Here is a 15,503-nt window from a genome sequence, read left to right on the forward strand (position 1 = left end):
AGACTACCTGACAAAGTCTGATCAAGGTCTTTTTGCTACCACATCTGTAAATAAATATTGCATTCATCAATGAATGAATGAATAATGAAGTAGCAGAGACAACAACTGTATTTATAATTAGATCATTGGTGCAGCACTGTTAACCTACCTTTGTCTTGTCAATTATACCTGTACATACCTTTAGCATGGGAATGCTAACATGCTAACATTTAGCATGTCACATTTGGCATAGATTATTAATTCTTATATTTTAGTACACATCAAAGTGCAACTACACATTTTATAAGTAATGCTGACATCATCACGTAATATATCGATTCATTTTTTTCTCTTTATTTGAAATTTGTATATGATTAGCAATTAGAAAATCCCCCCCACACTTGTATTTTCACTAATTTTGCCTGATTAGAATTATTCTCAAGAGTGCATGATCCACAAATGAATCTCAAAAATATAGTGCAAACTTGTTTTATTAACACAGTATTTACAGTGTGATTAAGCTACATTATTTTACAAAACTTGAGCTTAAGGTAAAACAACAAAGGAAGTGAGTTTATATATCTGTTCCAAGCTTGTACTTTTCATAGCACTCTATGAATCAAGTGCAAAATGATAAAAAAAAAAAACATCTTTAATGCAGGAGCTCTGTGAAATCGTCAACTGTATTCCTGAATTATGTACAACTATACAGAAACAGTTTCTGTTATGAAATTCCTTTGTTGCGGAATGCTATTTCACAGTTGTAATGCTCACAATAGTATTATTTTGTTGTGTTGGTCTACTTCCATATGCTTTACATTTCTACAGAGCTTATGAAAAAGAGCTATATAGGTAACCTGTGTATATGAAAGAAATTGAGCAGAGTGGATAATTCAGCTTATCCTTGTTAACGGCTTTTCACCAGGTGAGAATATTCAAAGGTCCCCAACTTGGTGTGGAAGGGCAGTGGTCACTGGCCCGCCATTGCTGCTGGGTTTGTCTTTTCCTTTCATGAAGAAGGTAAGCAGCTCCCCTTTGCCTTTGACAAATATGGGCCCTCTTCGAATAAAGCGGAAGCCATACTCCTTTAGAATATCATAACAGTCCTCCACTACCTGAGGGCAGAGCAGGGCACAGCATTTAAAGGAGGAGTACAAAATCAGAAAACAAAACAAAACCAAACAAAAGTTGAAAATGAGCATGAAATAAGTTAATTAGAGTAATAAGTCTGCTTTTGTGTTTGTGCTACCTGGATGTTTCCCATCACTCCGGTGGACTCCATTCTGCTGGCTACATTGACTGTGTTGCCCCAGATATCATAGTGAGGTTTACGAGCTCCAATCACTCCAGCCAAAACTCCCCCCTTATTCAGACCTGAAGGGGATCAACATGAAAACATGGACATACACACTTGCAAATGGGCACACAGACAGACTTAAACACGCACAGCCACATACAGTAGCCTACACTAACCGATTCGGAGCATGAAGTTGTTGAAGGACTGTTTGTTGAGATTGTTGAGGGTGACTTTCATGGCCAAGGCAAAGTCTGCCAGGTCAGCGAGGTGCTGCCAGCGCTCGATCAGTGACTGGTCCTCTGGCTGTGGAACAACAGTACAACCCTTTACTATGATCACCATGTGCAACACCAGTTAAGATAAAATGGTACAACAGATTGTTATACTTAGACATGTATATTTGTAAGATATAAGCTGTGAACCTTGCGTTTGCTGTATCCATTCGTGTTGCTCTCTGGGGTGAGTCCTGATGCGGCCATGTAGGTGCTTCCTATTGTCTTGATCTTAGTGATGCAGCGGAACTCATCCCTGTCTAGTAACTGGAGGAGAAAGCGCATATCAGTTAGTCAAGGGGAGTTGTACCAATAGTTCTCAATATGTACAACCAGCTATACAAACGCAGCTGGGACTCACACTGTCAAAGTCGGAGATGATCTCATTGAGAATCCTGAGACACTCAATGCCGCCGTTGTTGATGTTCTCTTCAGTGTAGAAATCAGAAAAGTTGGGGATGGAAGCAAACATCACACCTATTTCATTGTAAGACTGGCTGTACAGCTCCTACAAACAACACATGACATGGTGTTAGTTTTTTTCTGATTTTTCATTTTTGATAAAACTTTTCTTTATCAAAAAGCTCATTATCACTGACTATTAGAATACACTAGAGGAAAGCTTTAATATGTTGTTATGAAATGGACCACAAGATGGCACTGATATGCAATGAATTTCATTGCAATGTTGTGAAGGCCTCACATCCTGTACAGTACCTTCATTCATTTAATGATGCAATTAACATTAGTATATAAAGGTGCTTTTGAACAGTTATTTCCGTTGCCCCTGATGAAGGTGTAAGGTGTAATGTCTTTTAAATAGAATCATGACCTTCCTCTTACTTCCTGACATTCCTCACTCATGCCCATTTCTTTTTCTCACATTTCTAGATCAAATTATAACTTGGCACACGCTCATATGCACCTCATCTCTCTTCTTAGTGCCCAGAAAGTGTTTGGCCACATGCTCCGGCAGCATGTTGGTGACCAGCGCTTCGTTCCAGCGTCTCATCTCAAACACCCTCTCCTTCTGGTCATGCACACCAATCTTCCACAGGAACAGCTTCCTGGACTGGTGCTCCAACTACACACACCACAGAAGGAATGTTAAGAGAGAGAAGTGAGTAAGTTATTTGGAGAGAAAAATACACCATTATAGAAAGTTGATAATTGTTTTGCCCTGTTACAGGAAGCTTTCCTCTGTATGTACTGACTTTAAAGTGCTGACTGTATGTAGCAGACAGGCTGTGGGTCAGCAAAGTGTGATACAGTGTGGGTGTACAGTGACTCACATGGCGGGCAAAGAAGTAGAATCCAATCATCATGACAATGATCATCATGGTCATGAGGTACTTGGATGGCACTATGGATGTTCTGGACACAAGATAGAGGCAGAATAACACAGGTAAAAAAGTAGTATACTTTGGTGTATTAGAAATATATTAGCATAATAAAGTTATTACAAGTATACTTTTACTTTTTGTCCTTAATTTAAAGTATATTTAACATAATTTTAAAAAGTTTACTTTAAAATAGATGTAATTAAGTTTAACTTCAATGTACTAAAATGAAATACAGTCATTCTGCAATTCCTATAGTGTTATTTCAGTGTACTTATAACAAGTGTACTTTATTCTAAGTGTATTGTAAATTGTATGTATGTTTACTTTTTCTATTGGCTTATTTATTTATGTATTTTCAATAGCATGACACAACAACACACCATTCATCTGTTTTATCCATTTCTCACCTGTATGAGGCATACTGTATATAGTCATACAGGTCATAAATGTCCCTCCAGCTGTAGATATTAACAGCACCAGTTGCTGTGACGACCAGCATCATGAGGCCCAGCTTAATCAGGTGGCTGACCTGTACCAACATGGTAGTGGCGATGATTGACATCACAGCCATGAAGCTGTAGTGCTTTGGATTCTCTGCACAGCCTCGGTCACCAAGTGACTCCAGCACGGGGCCGGAGGTGCTGTTGAAGACTCGAAGGAACGGTGGAACACAGCTCAGCTGCAATATCAGAGATGAAGGGCATGAGTCTTTTTCAGTTAACACTTGTTATGTAGCCTAGATTTGTGACTTTTCACGTAACTTGGGGGGACATTCATTTATTAATTTCAGTGTTGAAACATGAACCTGGCAGAGTCACATTGAAAATATAATTTCGGCTGGCACTTACAGTATAACTACTGTAGCTACATTACATAAACGGTATAAACTATATGTTGAGGATAACCCTGTTACAATAGCAACAACAGGAAAAGTAAAACACATTTGCTTTTTTTTCTCCAAGCATTTTTGTCCAACTGTGACTATCACCTCCACATGACAGCTAAGACAGAGAAATTAGTGTTCACTTTAGCATCGCCTATTCCTGTCAGCCCCATTGGGCCGTGACAAATGAGCCAGCAGGCAGCGAGACAGACAGCTAATGGACCCCACTGGGAACATGTAGTCAAACACATAAAAGGCAGTGATAGTTTGATGAGGACAAAGTGGAAACACACAAATGGAAAGACGCGCACACACACACACTAGGGTTGGGTGATATGACGATATGTACAGTAATGGCAGCATTCGATTAACAGGATTTTTGCATTATGATGTATATTGATTTTTAGGCATTTACAGTAATTCACTGGATTAGCCAAAACATTAGTCATATTGCCCACTCCTAACACACACACACACACACACACACACACACACACACACACACACACACACACAATGTATTAAAGTTACATCAAAGTGTCCTGCAGTCGTACCATGTCAGCGATCACAGCCATGGTGAGAACAAATATGGCCGCCATGGCCCATGTGTTTCTGGCCCACCGTGTGCGATCAATCCACACTGAGAAAGACACCAACCTTTTGGAGAACATCTGTGACAAACAAACACAGGTAATGTACAGTAATGTATTGTCTCTCTATACTTTATAAGAGTCCATCAGTCTTGTCAGTCAAATTTCATTTTTACAAATTAATGTTTATAGTATTGCCTTTGAGCAGATTTTTTTCAGAGAATTCAGAGGCTCATTGAAAATCAAAAAAGAAAAAATGTCTCGGTGTGAGTGTGCCCTCTTTGATCATGTACATCTGCATCAGAAATGGTTGAAAATGTTGTTCTCGAGCCAAAAAAGTTTGAAAAGTGCTGCACATCACCACAACCATGGATACTAATTTTTTTTCTCACCCTGGGGAAGATGGCAGCCAGGGAACACACTGCGAGGATAAGCAACAACACCTCTCCTATTGCAAAAGTCACATAGTTGACAGCCAAACTAGAACAAGAACACACATCTTCAGTCAATTTCTTGGTGCACATTTGCCATTTCCAAACACAACAGATTCATACATGAATTCACAGATGTGTGTGTGTGTGTGTGTGTGTGTGTGTGTGTGTGTGTGTGTGTGTGTGTGTGTAATGCTTTTTATGAGATGTAAGACAAAGTAATGTATGTGAACTCACAGTGGGTCTATAAACACCTCCATTGCTGTGATGAAGAAGAGCACTATGATGCTGCAGCAGAAGGCCGCTCCGCTTCGCTTCTCCTTCTCTGAGGAGTAGTGCTCCTCCAACTTTCCATCCACAAAACACAACGACACAGGGTTGATCTGATGATCCTTTATTCTGTAAGGAACACACAGAGATGTTATCCCTCTAACTTTGTAATCATCGTCTTCGGCTTTTGTTATCTTTCTTTTTTTGTCTCATGTTCTCACATTTGCTGAGTTTCTCTCTCCAGCAGCTCCTGCTGCAGCCGACTGTTGATTACTTGTTCCTCGACCATCTTATTCCTCTGATGATGGCAGCAAGAAAAGGAAGATCATATAGGCAAGATTATCAAGCTCTTTTTCAAAGAATGTCTGTGCATTCAGAATTCAGAATTATGTGTGTGTTTCTATGCATGGGTACCAATATACTCTTTACCCATATGTACTGGTGTGAGTTTATGGTTGACAATGAATAAAGACATTCATCATAATTTACCTCCTGTTTAGACTCAGTGGGTGTGGATTGGGGTGAGGCTGCATTCCAATTGGTTGCTGTAGTGCTGATCAACTTGTCTGAATTTCTGTTGGACAATGTGCCTGGTTTCTGAGGGCAGAGAAGCAGGAAAAACATCTGTTAATGTGATACAAATAAAAACAGCAAACAACAAACTACATTGAATGTAGTGTTTGAAAAGTATTACTGTAATTTAACATTACTTTGTTTTTGATTCAAGCTACATCTAGGTTTGTGAGTTAATAATCACGAAGAAACAAGGTTTTTCATAAAGTCACTCACATTTTCACTGTGCCCATTTGCCACTTGTTTAGACACTAGAACCAAGTAAGTGGCGATGCCTTTCTCCAGCAGGTACTCGCACCTCTCCCCGCCATCCCCCGGCTCTAGTTCAAATTCTCCATGCAGACTGTCCTTGGTGGTCTGGGAAATATGCACTCTCCTGTGTAGCACACACACTTCTTGAAATAAAATGCATGAAAGAATTTGCTCATTCTGAGAGTGAAACAAAGTATTGTTCTCTCACCCAGGAATCCCCCCAGATTCCATCTTATTGGCTACAGTGACATCTGTGGACCAAACGTCAAACTGCCACCTCTTCTGCCCGAGCACTCCTCCCAGCACGGTGCCCGTGTGAACGCCCACACGCATGTCCACGTCAGTTTTAGTCTTCTCTCGCACATACCTGAGGCAAGAGGAAAAGTGGAGAGACTCTGTGTATCTTCAAAGTCATTTTTTAAAGTATTTTTCCATATTCATATAGATTTAAATTTCTTTTTTTATATTCATACAACTTCAAAAATGTAGTTTTTCTTTTTTCTCTCCTACCGCTTCTCCTACTGTGTTTATTTAAACATGTATTCCAATTTTAATTTTTTCTTTTGATTCTCTGTTGTCTCATACAAAAGATATATAAATAAACTGATCACGATTCCACTTCTACATCGTCACTATCTCTTCCTTTTACTCTGTTCTATGTCTTTTGTCGTGTTTATGTCGTATGTATTCAAAATAAAATCACTACTTACGATATGGCGTCTACCATCGCTAGGCCCATCATTATGGAGCAGGCAGCGTGGTCATCTCTGAAGTCAGGAAGACCACAGATGCAATAGTAACAGTCTCCGAGGATCTTTATCCTCAGTTGGTGATGTTCCTGCAAGAGAGCAAAAGAATAGAGAGTGTTGTGCATATTTAGGCTAAAATAAGTGTAGAAAAAGCAAAATTTGGCATAGGAAGAAAGAAATATCAATGCAAATGTTGTGAATATATTACATTCCATTCTGTAAAAACTCTGAACAAAGCCTCTCTCATCTGTTTAAATTGGTATTATACATTTGTATTATACATTGTAACACTGTTTTCCTTTCTGAAGATGCATCTGCGTGAACCTATCTTCAACTAATGCTCCTTTCCTATGGAGCCTCTTTCTTATATCTCACGTCATCTAAGTGAATAGAGCGATTGTAAGAAAATGTATATATTCTTGTGTGTATCTCGTTAAACCTTTAATACACTGTGAGCTGAACCCTGCTTTGTGTCACTTTGTTCTTCCAGATCTCGGCACTGATTTCCGAATCAACTCACAGAGGCCAGTAGCTGATAGGATACAAACCACAAAACCATCGTGATCGGATTGTTTCACAACAGTATAACAATGGAAAATGACATATCAGCTGTGTAAAACATTACGAGTAACTCCCTACCAACAATTTCCCGAGCAGTAGATTGTCTTGATCAAATCACTACAGTAAACTACAATGGAGACACAGAAAAACACACACTCACTTCTGCCAGTTTATCGAAGCGGGCGAACAGTTCATTAAGCAGCTTTACAAGCTCCTGGGCGCTACAGGCTGAGGACAGCTGGGTGAAGCCCACTATGTCAGCAAACAGGATACTGGAACACAAGTGAAGAGGTTGCAATGTAACATTTAACAAGCTGTGAAAAAAGAATCCTGTAACAATGATCATCAAAAGCTGATTTTGTGATCCCGACCTGACGTTTTCATGGCGGTACATGTACATGGTGTTGAACTGCTGGTGCTGTCCCTCATTCTGATCGGCCTGGTTCTTCATGCCCTGCAGCATCTCGTCAGCGATGTGTTTGGGCAGGATGGACAGTAATAGTTCCTCCTACATGGAGACACAGTTGAAGAACAATGAGTTTTGTCATGTTTAGTACTGACAGAAAGAATACATCCATCCCATGTGTATTATGTGTGTTTGTGTGTGTGTGTGTGTGTGTGTGTGTGTGTGTGTGTGTGTGTGTGTGTGTGTGCATAGCATGACTGAGGAAGTAAAGGAATTCCCACGAGATCCTGTCAACTGGTGTAACATGTTCTGGTTGGCTCGGTCTTCTTGTCTTCTACCAAGCCCCCCTGAGCAAAAACACTTTATCTCTGTCTCTCTATCCTCATCTACATATCCACCATTATTCTTTCCACCCCCTCTTTATACAACTCTCACAGGTCTGCTTTCTCTTTTTCCACAAATTGTCCCAGTCAGAATCACAGAAAGAAATGTGAAGAAAGTGAGAGTGGATCAAATAGAAAAATGAAATTAATAAAATCAAGGTTGGAGACATATGTTACATTATCCTTGGTTTTAATAAATTAAAGTTATGGATTAGCATCAACTTTCAAATACTGGCAGCCTTGTGGCCTGAGAAGAAATATATACAGTAATAGCTTAAAATGGCTGTGAAGAAACGCTGTGTCATTGCCAGTTTATTCACAATTTGATTGCACTAAAAATAAATCACATCTATCCATGACTAGAGCTCACACTGGCTCACACTTCAAACTTGTATTCATGCTACTCCTTCACTTCACCCTAATATTTGGGAGAGACAAATGAAAGCCTACATTCTCAAATAGACAATTAACTTAAGCAAATGGACCATAAACAACATTCTCATTATAGAGAAAGAGCATGGTAGCTGCAAAGGGAGTACAATAGAGAAAACCGAGATGGATGCTTAACACAAAGGGAAACTAAGAACAATAATCAAATACAATAAACATGCTTTAAAAATATCAAATCATGTCTTTCCACAATTTTGGTAAATGTTATGTTAGTTGTCACAGAGCTCAAGCTGACCTTATTGTGTCTAGTCCCTGACGGTGGCTGCGCTGGTGAAAACAAGTCTCTCTAATCAACCTATTAGCCCTGAGCTGAGAAAAACACACTGTAATTAGGCAGCACAGGGTGTTCTACCTCACAGGTGTTTGTGTGTGTGTGTGTGTGTGTGTGTGTGTGTGTGTGTGTGTGTGTGTGTGTGTGTGTGTGTGTGTGGGTGCCCCCACTTACCTGCTGGGTGCTCTGCTCCTCCAGCGTGAGTTTGACCTCTAGTGACTGACGGGCCTCCAAAAAAGCTGTCCTGTACTTCCTGTCCGCCATGTAGTACGACATCACACCCACTGTGGCTGCGCACAGGTACAGCATCACGTTGGCTAGCAGCTGAAGAGAGGGAGAGAGGATAAGCATTTGTATATACTATATGTGTGGTGGTTAGTTTCCTCATACTATCTCTTTGTAACCACTGTTTGTTATTCTCAGATTGTTTCACATCAACCTTTAAATTGTGTATTAGAGTTTCCAGATTCATCCGCTGGATTCAGAGACTGTGTATTGTCTCAAACATTTATAGCAACAGATTTAGTTCTAGGGAAGACAATTTCTGGAAAAGATGGCACATATTCCAGAGAAAAAACAGGTGCAGGCTGATACAAGTGTAAATTCTTTGTCATAATTATATATAATTCACATCCTGGAGATGGGTCAAGCAACACAAGCAGTGACTTATTTGGCTATCAAAATGTTCTAATTTTCTTTTTTGAATAATTATAGTGTAATTAAATTATTATTACAAATTAATTTGAAAATATGACCAATTTCACTTCCACATATCGTGATAACAGCCTACTGAATTGTGTGGCACTAAAAAGAAGTTAGGTTACATGCGCAAAATACATTTTGTAAACAGAATCAAACAACTGCATTTTTCGCAGGCAAATCTGAGACAAGGCCAACACATCACCTAGGTAGTAGTATTATTCTCTTAAACAATGGTTCCCAACATCTTTGGCTTGTGACCATTGCCCTACAGCGTGGACACTCTGCACACACCTCCACACATCTGTGACACCCTAAGTTACAGGTGCTTTGTCATTTATCCCTTAACTGAGGGCCATATGTACCTGTCTCGCCAGCATGGGCCCCTGCAGGTTGTCCTCAAAACTTAGAGCCACGGTCAGCCCCAGTACCAGGGTGTATATCCCACAGGAGAGGGCTGTGAGCAGGAGCAGCGGCATCATGTTCAGCGGGAGTGTCAGAAAGCTGGAGAAACTGAAAAAGACCTGCCAGCCCACAGAGTCACTGGCATGGGGGAAACGCTTGCAATTCAGAAAAATGTAACATAAAACGTGGACGGTGATCATCAGCCACAGTATGTACGGCACTGCTTCGCGTGAGACTGGCGATGCAGGGAGCTTCTTTCGCCAGGACAGCGCGTAGAGCACAATGTCCGCAGCCAGAGCCACAGCTGCGACCACCACCATCGCCAGTTTGTCCTCAGTGTACACCACCGCGCACATGATGATGATGAAGCTGTTGAAAAGAGCAGCAAACATCACCAGCACGAGCATGTTCTCTTGTCTCTGTCGGCAGAAGTAGTTCTGGTAAATTCTCTCCAGTGATTCTGGCGCAAAAGTGAGGCGCATTGCGCGCGGCAGGCAGCGGCAGCAGCTCGACTGGAGCACGGCCACTTCACGCGTCTGACCCGCTCCATGACCCGGATCACTGGGAACCCGAAATGAATACTCCACTGAGTACTCTGCAGACTGCTCCGTGTCTGTTGTATGGAGAGACATGTTGCTTCTATTGATGTAGCCTACTTCTCTTAAGGTTCATTAAGTAATACTGTTGTAGGCCTCCATTAATCCTGAAGTGCGCAGAATGGCAAAATCCATGGAAAAGTTGGGATGCGGCCCATCTTTGTTCTACTTTAGGAAATAATTACATTGTCAAACTTTTCATTTTTTGTTGTTGCAAAAATCAATCAGTCAGTGCAGAAACTAATTACATCCCAGAGTGTTCCAATATCTTTCCATTGGCTTTATCCACCATAGAAATGTGCTTACCTTTCAAAATGATTACCATGTTTCTTCATTTTATGGTGCTATACAATTCCTTAGAAGTGTATTAGATTCTCAGAGCTTCTCACAGTCTTGGAGTTGCTGCTCTGTCCCCAGGCTGTTTCAGTGGGAAAAACTTCTTTGTTCATGTTGCTGAAGTCCTGTGTGCTGCCATGGTAGACCAACAAAACCCTGAGCCACAGGTGGATATCCATTCGCATGCAACATATAATCTTTTCAGTAAGGGTAATATGAATATATATAGGCAGAAAATGTTATTTTGATATATGAGTCTATATTTGTCTTAATCGTCTGCACAACAGACTCTACTCCAAGATGCTCTTCAGTCTTCTGTTAGTCTTTGCTTCTCTCTCCTCCCACTCCCCCTCCTTTTTCTAGTCCTCTGTTACTGTTGCTAAGATGAAACCAAAGTAACTGGCAACTTGCAATCACCTCTTGGGAAATGTGGCAATGCTGGTGTGAAGAGGTGAACAAAAGGGATCATTACAGCTATTTTGACATTCAAATTGTTTTACCCCCCAGTGTCTTACAGTAATCAGTATTAAGATATTCATATTTTAGTGGATAAATACAAAAACACATGCTTGGATAACTTTTATCATCAATTTTATTTAACACTGGTAGCCACAATAAAGCATGTTTATGACAATTGTCAGGTTTGATCAATAAGGAAATGTGCTTTTGAATTTAAAAATCAGATTCAAATAAGCTAAAATTTTAAAAGGTGTTATAACTTGTATGCCAGTGTAGATGTGCAATAATGCAAACACATCAATCTACTTAACATGCACACATATGCACTCTTTTTTAGTGTCTGGCCTTGTGTTCAGGCATGCAGAGACAGAGATCTAAACCCAGGCTTCAATCACTCTCTGTGTGCACTTGTTGTCGGCGGTGATTTTCCTATCATGCCACTAAGAGCACTTCCCAACGCCAACAATATAGCCACCAGAACTCCCACAGTACCCAGTCTCCCCAGGGCTGCGGTACCCAATGCTGCAGCCCCGAGTGCCCCGGCTCCGATAGGTGCTGCTGCTGCGGTGACCGTCTCCATGCCGATTCCTTTAATTAGCTCTGGCCCCGAGAGAAGGCCTCTTTGTAGATTCACCTGAGTATGGAACGGGCTCTTTGGTGCACCAAGAACAAATGCCCCCACTGCAACAAGGGTGATTGTTAGAAGTTCTGATGTTGTCAGGAGAGTCACTTTCAGTGCTACACCTTGCATTGCCAGAATTGCACCAACAACAACTGAACCTAAAGTTGCTAAAGTTGAGTTTCTAGACCCGAACGCCTGTTTTGCTGCAACACTTGCAGCGCCGAGTGACACCCCTGCAGCTGTAGCAGCTCCTAACGTTCCCCCTATGCTGCTTCGGGTCCCCAGAGAAGAGCTGGATTGCAGAATGGCTCTCAGGGAAACTGATGATATTATAGCAGCTCCCACAGCGACCTTTCCAGCCACCTCTGGCCCCAGCACGACCATGGCAACTGTTCCCAGGCCAGCCCCTAGCAGCCCTGCAGACAGAAACGCCACCCAGAGGACCGACTGCAGCATCAAAATCACCTCTGCTTCAGACCCTTCTCCTGCTTCACCTGCACCCAAACCTACTGAAAATCCCAGTATCCCCACAAAAACAGAGTAGAAGAATATCCTCTCTAAAAGTTTGCACCCGGTTTTAGATTTTGGTCTTTGTGTCATCCTCTCTGTCAGAGCCTTTCGTAGGGCACAAAGCACAGAGATGGTCAATCCCACGACGAAGAGTCCAACCATGACACCCATTCTGCCGTATACGACACTGAGGTACAGAGTGGTGAAGATGATTAACAGAGCTGTGGTCATGTCGTTAATATTGGAGTAAGAGTAGACTACAAGGACCAGAATACCTTGGGCTGCGATGTAGATCCATGGTGGAAGGATGCCCGCTAACACTCCTGTAGTGACAGCGGCCACCACAACAGAGGCTCCTGTTGTGGCCTCCACTAACCACGGCAACCTCACTCCAATGTTGGTCAGCAGCTTCATCACCATGGCAGCGAGGAGGAAACCACTTCCCAGAGAAATGAGCACTGAGGTGAACACGAGGCATGCCGTCACCACCCCGACACCTGTGGAACCGGCTCGTCCAGCAGCCAGAGTCGCAGCAGTCAGCAGGACGCCATCTTCAGTCAGTGTGGGCTCAACTGCAAATAACGCAGCTTCTCCAAAAGCAAAACCTGCTGCTGCACTTTGTAGGATTGTCTTCACAACACCAAAAACACCTGGACACAAGGATTTAATGATGTAAAAAATATTCTCTATGAGTCACTACTGGTTGAAAGTAACTAAGTACATTTACTTCAATACCAACATCAATTTTGAGATATACAGTAAATGTCGAAAGCGAGCTTTCTAAAACCTGAGAAAATAATCCTGATGATGTCATTGGTACTTTTTTACATTTTTAACAGAAATCCTGCATTACATACTGTGGCAAGTGTATCAAAAGATAGGAGTTGCATTATGGGAAATGTAGGATACTGGGTTTTTGGGGCTTAATCTACAGTGTTTATTACCATTATTATTTAATTATTTATTTTATTTGTTATTTACTTTTTGATCAACTTTTTCACATTTTTCACTTGAATTCTTTTCTTTATGCCTGCCCTTTGTAAAGCACTGTGTATTCACAAAGTGCTATACAAATAATCATGATTATTATCATATTATATTATTATATAGCATGCAACTAAAAGTGTTTTCATTTTAGATGTAAATATTGTACTTGTTACCCCGCTACATTTATCTGACAGCTATATAGGTATTAGTTACATAGATTTTTCAAAGAAAACGTTTGATCAACTTATAAACTATGATGCCTTGTTATAGATCAAACTACCCAAATATAAAGTATTTAAAATGAGCTCCACCTACCGCATTAAACTGCTGCTTTATATATTAACGAATCTGTAATAATCCAATAATATATATAGTAATAAAGTATTTTTTTTACAGTGTATTTACATAGTACATGTGTACTTGTATTAACTTCATTTTAAATGCAGGGCTTTCACTTGTAATGGAGTACTTTTATGTTGTGGTATTGCTACTTTTACTAAAGTATGCACAGACTATTCTCCACATGTTATGAACTGCTCCTGTCACTTTAAGAGGAAAGTGAAACCACTTGAATCGGTCCATGCCTGAAACTTAAAACCAGGAAGTCTGTCTGAACAACGAAAATACAACAAACATTTCAACAGACCGTCTTACTACCTACACACCTGCGATTCCCTGCAAAAAAAAAAAAACACTATCTATGAATCTAGGCTCTGTCTGTACTCGTGTTCATTTTAGGTATCACATCAGCAACTCTGTGACATGGCTGCACCTTTTAGATTCTGTTCAGACATCAACTCTGAGTCATCTATCCAGCAAATTTAATCAGCTGTATGGATATCTGATAGAGCCTTAAATATCTCAAGTTTAACACATTTAGTTTACAGTGTATTTCTGAAGTCATCTTACCCAGGCTTGTTTCTGCCATGGCTCCTTGTGGCTGCCTGTGTGCTTCTAGCTTAGGCTCCACCTCTTCGTTTGATGCCACTTTTCACCTACAGAGGGCAGAACCAACCAGAAAAAACAGTAGTGTATGATTGACCTGTTCTGTACAGCCTATTCAACACAATTTGAAATAAATGCAGTGATAGAGAGATTTCCTTTCAAAATATAAAAGTTTGGACTAAACAATCCTAACCCCTCATCATCTTTGCAGGTTTTACAGAGGCTTAACTAGCAGCTCACAAATCACATACAGTATTCACAACCACAATGTAAACCAGTAAACATATTGTAATGCATGAATGCACAATTGTTTTGCTGTTGTCATTGTTTGTTAATGAGAAAACAACTGAATGCAGGTGATAATATGAAAAGAGTTTGGAATCCATTTGGAATAGTTGAAATAACCTGCACCTCTTGCTGGACTCTGCTTTACTCTGCTATGTTGGAGTCCCCCTCTGATCAAATGGAAACCAGCTACAACAGTAAAATGCTACTTACACATTGATATATCAGCACTAACAATCTAATGTCGTATGACAATATAGGCCACATGGGCCATTTTACTGCAGAACAAATACTTTTAGTTTTATTACTTCTGTCAGGTCCATTAAAGTCAAGAACAACACAGACAATAAAATGCTTTAGGACGTTTTATTGAATAAATTCTGAATTAAATTGGCGGAATGGCTCATGAAAGCACCATGAAAGAGCAGTGAATCAGGGGACAGCAGCAGCAGCATTAGGGGACGCTCACACAGTTTAAGACTGGGAGAGCTAAACTATTCCCCCATATGAACAGAGCAGCAATGATGACATAGAAGCAAATGCCACGTTATACACGACAAGGTGGAGCAGGGGAGGAGGTGGGTAGCATAGATGCGAGCAGCAAGCAGTTAGGAGCAAACTAAGGCAGCTTTAAGTAGGGCGCCCTGTTTGAGTGTAGCCATTTAGCAGCGAGGGGAGTTGACCAGCTGATGCACTGATGCAGATCAGCTGATGCAACCGTGTTGATTGGCCAATAGTGGTTAGCAGCGTCTTGACTACTTGGCCTGCCAGAATTGACGCTGACGCTCAATTTTAAGTACATTTTGCTGATAAGACTCCTGTCACTAAGTGGTAAATGATCTGAGTATTTCTTCCACCACTGCTGGAGCCCCTGTTTATACGGTGTATGGCAAAGACACCTCATTTGTACCACAGACCATCTGGGTCAACACACACACGCACACACACT

At 40.9% G+C, this 15,503-nt stretch overlaps 1 protein-coding gene across 2 annotated transcripts; it reads right to left on the minus strand.

The window, feature by feature from the left end:
* Positions 1-452: 452 nt before the first annotated feature.
* LOC144533086 (adenylate cyclase type 3-like) lies at positions 453-14,319 on the minus strand. 2 transcript variants are annotated; one of them, XM_078274208.1, is made up of 22 exons: positions 14,234-14,319; positions 12,613-12,987; positions 9,775-12,524; positions 8,885-9,034; positions 7,572-7,708; positions 7,361-7,472; positions 6,601-6,728; positions 6,099-6,257; positions 5,855-6,014; positions 5,555-5,662; positions 5,287-5,363; positions 5,033-5,194; positions 4,757-4,844; positions 4,329-4,445; positions 3,299-3,570; positions 2,841-2,922; positions 2,474-2,632; positions 1,910-2,056; positions 1,699-1,815; positions 1,453-1,579; positions 1,229-1,353; positions 453-1,094 (listed from the first exon to the last, which is right to left on the minus strand). In XM_078274208.1, the coding sequence occupies exons 3-22, from the start codon at positions 10,444-10,446 to the stop codon at positions 915-917; spliced, it is 3,279 nt and encodes a 1,092-aa protein (XP_078130334.1). In that variant the 5' UTR covers positions 10,447-12,524; positions 12,613-12,987; positions 14,234-14,319; the 3' UTR covers positions 453-914. The 2 variants fall into 2 exon arrangements, with proteins under 2 accessions (XP_078130334.1, XP_078130333.1); XM_078274207.1 differs by having other exon boundaries at positions 9,775-12,987.
* Positions 14,320-15,503: the final 1,184 nt, after the last annotated feature.

This window comes from Sander vitreus, chromosome 18, assembly GCF_031162955.1.
Source record: "Sander vitreus isolate 19-12246 chromosome 18, sanVit1, whole genome shotgun sequence".
NCBI lineage: Eukaryota > Metazoa > Chordata > Actinopteri > Perciformes > Percidae > Sander > Sander vitreus.

Bases quoted from the DNA above. Each gene is read 5' to 3' on its own strand.
- LOC144533086 (XM_078274208.1), bottom strand. From the start codon at position 10,446: ATGTCTCTCCATACAACAGACACGGAGCAGTCTGCAGAGTACTCAGTG. The intron at 6,258-6,600 runs GTAAGTAGTGAT...CTCTTGCCTCAG, and splicing joins GCGATGGTAGACGCCATATC to GTATGTGCGAGAGAAGACTA. The intron at 1,095-1,228 runs GTAGCACAAACA...CTCTGCCCTCAG, and splicing joins GAGTGATGGGAAACATCCAG to GTAGTGGAGGACTGTTATGA.